The 6,435-nt window shown below is 33.2% G+C and overlaps 1 protein-coding gene and 1 long non-coding RNA gene across 2 annotated transcripts; both read right to left on the bottom strand.

Moving 5' to 3' along the window:
* Positions 1–2,466: 2,466 nt before the first annotated feature.
* Positions 2,467–4,468, bottom strand: LOC109590207 (uncharacterized). Its single transcript, XM_020006129.1, has 8 exons — positions 4,118–4,468; positions 3,871–4,027; positions 3,623–3,823; positions 3,461–3,570; positions 3,237–3,386; positions 3,009–3,189; positions 2,901–2,966; positions 2,467–2,850 (listed from the first exon to the last, which is right to left on the bottom strand). The coding sequence occupies exons 1-8, from the start codon at positions 4,466–4,468 to the stop codon at positions 2,528–2,530; spliced, it is 1,539 nt and encodes a 512-aa protein (XP_019861688.1). The 3' UTR covers positions 2,467–2,527.
* Positions 4,469–4,690: 222 nt separating this feature from the next.
* On the bottom strand, positions 4,691–5,085 carry LOC109590208 (uncharacterized). Its single transcript, XR_002189213.1, has 3 exons — positions 5,006–5,085; positions 4,847–4,954; positions 4,691–4,802 (listed from the first exon to the last, which is right to left on the bottom strand). It is a non-coding gene; the product is annotated as an uncharacterized LOC109590208 (long non-coding RNA).
* Positions 5,086–6,435: the final 1,350 nt, after the last annotated feature.

Here is a 6,435-nt window from a genome sequence, read left to right as displayed (position 1 = left end):
TCCTTTCCAAGTATCAACTAGCTGCTCAGTGGGTGATGAGTCAATGATGGAGCCTAGTGTTGCAATGGAAGCTATAGAGCCTCAAGTGTGCCCAATAGAGAAACAAAAGTGTCTTCCAGTTGAACCAGTTTTACGGCAAAAATTTGAAATGTAAGCTGATGTTGCGTACTTGCATGGCTTATGTCTTTATTTTTAGTTACTTGACATTTTCAATGATTGTGAGATATTTGTGTTTCTGCAACTGTGACTGTCAGATGTTGGATTATGTAAATGAAGGAATACTCCTTGAGAAGAAACTAGGGAACACTTCCACTCCAGTACATTATTATGCTGATAATAACAATGTGGCCTTTGACACTAGATACTTTAAAGTTTCAAAATGTTATCCAGATTCCACAATGACCTTATATTCAAACGGAGCTGATCCTGATATTACTGTTCCATGCACTGTAACTAACAGTGAGGGCTCAATACTTTATAGTGTCACCACTGAAGTTCAAGATTTGGATCAAGTGTCTTTTCTTTGGCAACAGAGTTTTTTGATCTCTCCCTATTCTGGGACATATGGGTGCTGGATGACGTCTCTGTTTCTCTTAAGTAAAATGGATGGTTGCGAAACCTTGTTTGTTCACTAAATATTGTATAGCATTTTTCCTTAGCAACTACACTAAAACTAGAGGAAACATTTTAGCAGTTTTTAAAGAACATTCATTGCCGGGGCATAGGTTCATAAATATCATCAGGTGATGTTTCACATTCTGCATATGCTTCTTAATTTTTATTTATTTATTTTTTTTGTGAATTTTGTATGGTTCACATTTCACAGACTTGCATTGGAATATTATCATCACTTATATCATTATATTTGGTAAGTGGCGAGTCATAAGATAATGAGCTAACTTTGTTTGCTTGTCAGTAGCATATAAACTTTTCTTTCTAAAGGGAAAACAATAAAACTAACACTCATTATAGTAAACTATACTTTATAAAGCAATTGAATGATTGATATGAACAATAACACTGGCAGGTAGTAGAATACACAATACACCTACTAACACACTTAGAGCAACAAGCGTGGTGAGTCAAATAACAGTATTGGATGTGTCAGTGATGAATGAATCATTAGTGTTGAATACATTGTTATTTGAAGGAAAGCAAGTTGATGGTTGTGGCAGCTCTAGGGTCCCATTAACAATAAATGTCCATTTTCTATATCCATAGACACATACACCAAGAATATAAAAAGATGTGACCATAATTGACAAAAGGGCCCTTATGGCGGATTTTAAAATTGATCATTATAATGGAAAATATCAACCTGTGAGTGCTTTGTTAGACAATCATTGTTTCTAAAAGTTTCATGGTAACTTTTTGCATCCTGTGGAGTAATTTTATGATAAATGGAGCTCAGGAAGTTGGATTTCTTAGGCTAGAAAGACAAATTTCACTACCCGCCATAAGGTACCTTTTGTCAATTATGGTCACAGATGTATCAATGAAATCAGTAATTATAATAAATTTATTACTATTAATTGGTTGAGTAAAGAGATGCACTAATTGAATACCAATATAATTATCTAGCATTGAATATGTAGATTATTTATTTAAATCAACGGATTATCTTAAGAAAGGAATGCTAAGAATGTTTGGTAATTGATAATAATGATATCATTATCTAGCATATAAAAAATAGTATAAAAACAACAACAGGTTCAATGACCAGTGATGATATTATTGGACTTGCAATTATTGCAGTATTTGTAGTAGCTACTGCTGCACCTTCAACCAATGGTGGCCTGTCTGTCCATTCTTTTCTAAAAGTGTGGCTGATTTTTACAATTTAAAAATAGAAACCGTTTGCCACTATATACATTCACTTCGTACATAAGAATAATGGGATATGGCACACTTTTCACCATTAAAATAAAGCCCATACTTATCAGCTAGTATGCTTCCTGTAATATGTGAGTAAGCTACAAAGGCTGCTAATGTAATCAGTATAGTACAGTTTTAAGTCTAATCCAATGAGTATGTGATATAGTTCAGTATAAGTGACATCACAAAACAACACACTGTTGCTAATACTAATCAAGGTGATCCTGTTATAACTATTTTTGTGTATAATTAGATGCTGATTCTTCAGTCAGAACTGGATGCATCTCCATCATATACTGCTAAACCAACAAATATGCTAAAACTAATAATAATGTAAAGGCAAAAACAGCGGCTAACACTGATAGATTTATCAACTATAAAAACCGCATATTATGAGACATGTAATATTCCCAGTTCATTCTTAAAATTATCAATAGTGGTTTCTGTTTATCTTTCAAAAAGCATTTGCTTTAGTGTCTGTGAAAATGACAACTGTACATTGCTTTGCAATGCCATTTAATTACTGTCATTCTTATTATTACTATTATTACTATTATTACTATTACTCTATTATTTATGCTTGCATCAATGTATAGTCATTTCAATAATTGAAGTACTTTTAATCAAATATATACATTAATAGAAATACTTTTTAGTCTGTTGTAAGAAAATCATATTTTTGTATTAACTCATTAGCTAGTTTAATTGTTCTTAGAGTATCTTCCTCTCTGAGTATATCTAAGAATATACCAAATACTTTTCCATCCATACAAATGGAACTCAAAATGATGTGAAGCAATTCATCAATTCTTTCATCGTCACTTTCTCGCGCAACTATTCTTCTTTTTTCTCTAACATTTACAATTTTGTATTGAAGCAATTTATCAACTAAGAAGTGAATATCAGTCCCACAATCTTTTATTAGAGGAGTACATTCTGTCATTACTCTGTGAGCAATATCAGATCTAAATGTACCTATTAATTCAGTGATTAGTGTGTTATTATGTTAATATTACACATAATACCTTCTTCAGTCTCTCTCCTGGTTTGAATGATAGTAGTAGTAGAGTATCTTGAGCTAGTACTGTCTACTACACAAACAAATAATTTCAGTTTTAAAATCATACACTAACTGATTGATGGAGTGGGTGGAGGACACCGGTCAATATAGATTGTCATTGAAGGATCTATTCCAGTTAGTTTAATGGGACAGTGAAGCGGCTTTTTAGCAACACCAATTTCAGCATACACTGATATACTGCAGGTTGCATATGAGAGAGTTAATGGAAACTGGTCAACTCTTGACTGAAACAACTACAAGTGCATACAAGAAAGGAATATTTCTGGCTCCTGGTACTTACTTTCATTGGATTTCTGATAGGATTAACAATCCATCCTACCTGCTGTACAGTGTGTAGTGTCAATTCTAGAGTTCCATTTTGTTGAATAAACTTAAATGAGTCGACAACATCATCATATTCTATACTTGATGAGTGCTTGCTTTCTAAATGCTACATGAATGTAAAATACAATGAATAATTAAAATTTGTATGTGCTGGCACATGTACAGTGCATACTTTATTACCCTTTTAAGAACTTCCAAATCTCTAACAACAGAATACATTGCTTTCCAATGACCAGCTTCTTTCTTATCGTAGTACATCATTCCAGAATACAATGTATCATGAGAAGGTGCTGTAAAAGTATATGCATATATTATTGTAATGCATATAGAATAGTAGAATACCATTATTGTCTGAATGAGAATAATCAGTAGAAGATTGTAGTGATTCATCATCATTCCTTGCTAGACACTCTTCACTGGATACAGTAGCTTTAGCTCCATCAGAATTACTTAGTACATGATCTGACTGTTGTACTGTTGGTTTTTCAGTAGTATGGGATTCTACCTCATGGACTAACTGAGAAGGATCATCATTAATTGAGTCTATAAGGTAAAACATAACATGCAGTATACATGATACAGCTACATACCATGAGGTGGTGTAGTACTTGTTGATGGAGTGGCTGATCCTCCTCCACTACTATTCTCTTCTGCTCCATTACTGCTATCATTAGGTGTGTCTCCATTAGTCTCCTCCTCACTATCATTATTTGTTCCTATACATTGTACAAACACATCAACAGTAAACTATTAATACAAACACTATTGTATACTTTGAGTTTGTGTATCATTCTCCGACCCATTCCCACCTCTATTAGGTGTGTCTCCATTACCAACATGCCCAATACCAAGAGCACAAAATTCGTCACGTTCAATAGAACCATATCTGTTCCCTACACTAAAAGATCCTCCTTCAACTATACTGAACTGGTAAGCATTGGGAGACTTCAGTGGAGCTCTCACAAACTTGAGGCAACCAGTCTGACTAGTGTTCCTTAGATCCACACAATGTTGTAGCTCTATTACCAGTGGTTTTAATAGTGCCTTAGATACTGATATTACATATACTGCACTCACTAGCACAGTGCCTTTGGGTACCTTAAAATTACCACCAGCTAGTGCAGTAACAGCTACTTCAGTATCCTTGGACACTGCTCCTTGAGGACACTCTAATCTGCATGAATCCATATTTCTCCCACTGGAGTGAGTGAGACCTGTCTCCTTGTAGGATAAAGAGCTTCTGTCCAGCTATAATGACACTAGAGTCTAGTGAATCTGAAACAATACAGACACATCATATCTAATACCAGTATAGTACACAATCAATCATTCATATGTGTACTGTACATGTACATGAATAATTTACCCATTGAAGGAATCAGGTAATTAAATTGTAGTCCAATGGAACTAGCTTTTTTGATGGATTGTTCCTCTAAGGATGTAACTCTTTCCTGTAGTTGTGACTTCTCCTTTATTAGTTTGGTTGTATACAATTCATTATCAGACACTTTAGTTCTAAGGTCTATAAGTTTAAAAATATTATATTATTGATGATGATACACTAACCAGTAATGATCTGTTGCTCATTCTGTGATTGTTCCTCTACTTGTGATGTCAGTTTGGCTATAACTTTGTCTTTCTCAGAAATGTCAGTTTTGAGATTTTGATTGTCATCTAAACAATAAACATATCCTAATACATGCTGTGTGTATATAGTTAACTAACCAATAATGATCTGTTTTTCTTTAAGATACTGTTCCTCCAAATTGGCTACTTTGAGTTTCAGTTTCTCATAATCTTCTGTATTAATAAAAGTCTCTCATCTAATATTATGCTGATGATATACTGACCAGTAATAATTTTTTTCTTCTCCTCTAATTGTGTCTTCACTCCCAATATTTTAGTTATATATACTTCACTATCAGCAACTTTAGCTTCAAGCTTCTTATAATCTTCTATTATCAATAAAAATGCAAAAATAGAAAATAAAATATTTGTTGCTTGAACAAATTTGCACTGCATGTATAATAGTCCACAAATACATGTACATGTACAATCATATACTGACAGAACTCCTCCTAGGAGTACTGAGAGCATCTGCTTACCCTATACATGTATGGTATAAGGATTATTTTTAAAAATTAATCCACTAGTATTACAATGTAAACACTAAACAATGCACATGTAAACAACAGTACAACACAAAGGTACCTAATTCAAGAGATAATTTATCCTTTTCTGCTTGCTCAATGAGAGTGGTAGCATCATTAAGTTGCTGAGTAAGTGTTGCCTTTTCTTGAAGAAGCTGTTGCTGCTCTTTGTCTCGATCTTGCTGTATCTGCTCCTTCTCTTTTATTTCTCTTTGAAGCTGTTCCTCATAAAATTCTCTCTTTCTTTCTAATTGAAGACAATCTTGAAATATTTGAAGCTGTTTTTCTGTTCCTAAATTCTCCCAATCTTGCAGTATCCTTCTTCTTAGTTGATCTTGATACTGGTCCAGAGGTATTACACTATTAGACCAATCATTATCACTAGTATATCCTATACAGTACAAAATAGTACAGATTACGGCCATCTAAACCATTTTATTTTATAGCTAAAAAAATTGGAGTAAAGTTTTGACGAATTCGGCATATTAAGGTCTGTTTGCCGAAAATTGAATTCTCCAATTTGCAGGGCTTTGTAGCAGCATGCAAATTTTGTATGCTACCCTCTAAACCTGTTTTAGAGTCAATTTACTAAAATTTGAGAATTCAAATTCTTTAGTTATACAGTATATTAAATGCAATTTTTAATGATTATCATTGCATATTCAATGTACCATAGTGAGTAATATTTTTACTTCATGAGCCATGTGGTATACTTACTGAGTTCAGTAACTGCTGTATCAGTGTGATGTGTATCTCCTCCAAACTCTATTATCCAGTTAGTTGTTGGGGTTATACTCCACACTGAGAGAGAATGCCAGAATCTATTAGTGACATCCACTGGTAGATTAATCTATCAAAATTACAACATCTTACTAAAATTGTAACTGTTTTATTTAAATGCATAATAAAATATTATTAATATTACACAATATAATTTAGTGAAGTGTGTATCAATTTTTATTAAAGTATTCTAGCTGTTTTCAGTTTGTATTGTGTTTTGACATA

The sequence above is a fragment of the Amphimedon queenslandica genome, unplaced genomic scaffold (assembly GCF_000090795.2).
Source record: "Amphimedon queenslandica unplaced genomic scaffold, v1.1 AMPQUscaffold_10347_Cont17123, whole genome shotgun sequence".
NCBI classification, from domain to species: Eukaryota; Metazoa; Porifera; class Demospongiae; order Haplosclerida; family Niphatidae; genus Amphimedon; species Amphimedon queenslandica.
The sequence above is the reverse complement of the archived record's forward strand: the minus strand, read 5'-3'. Positions and strand labels throughout refer to the sequence as shown.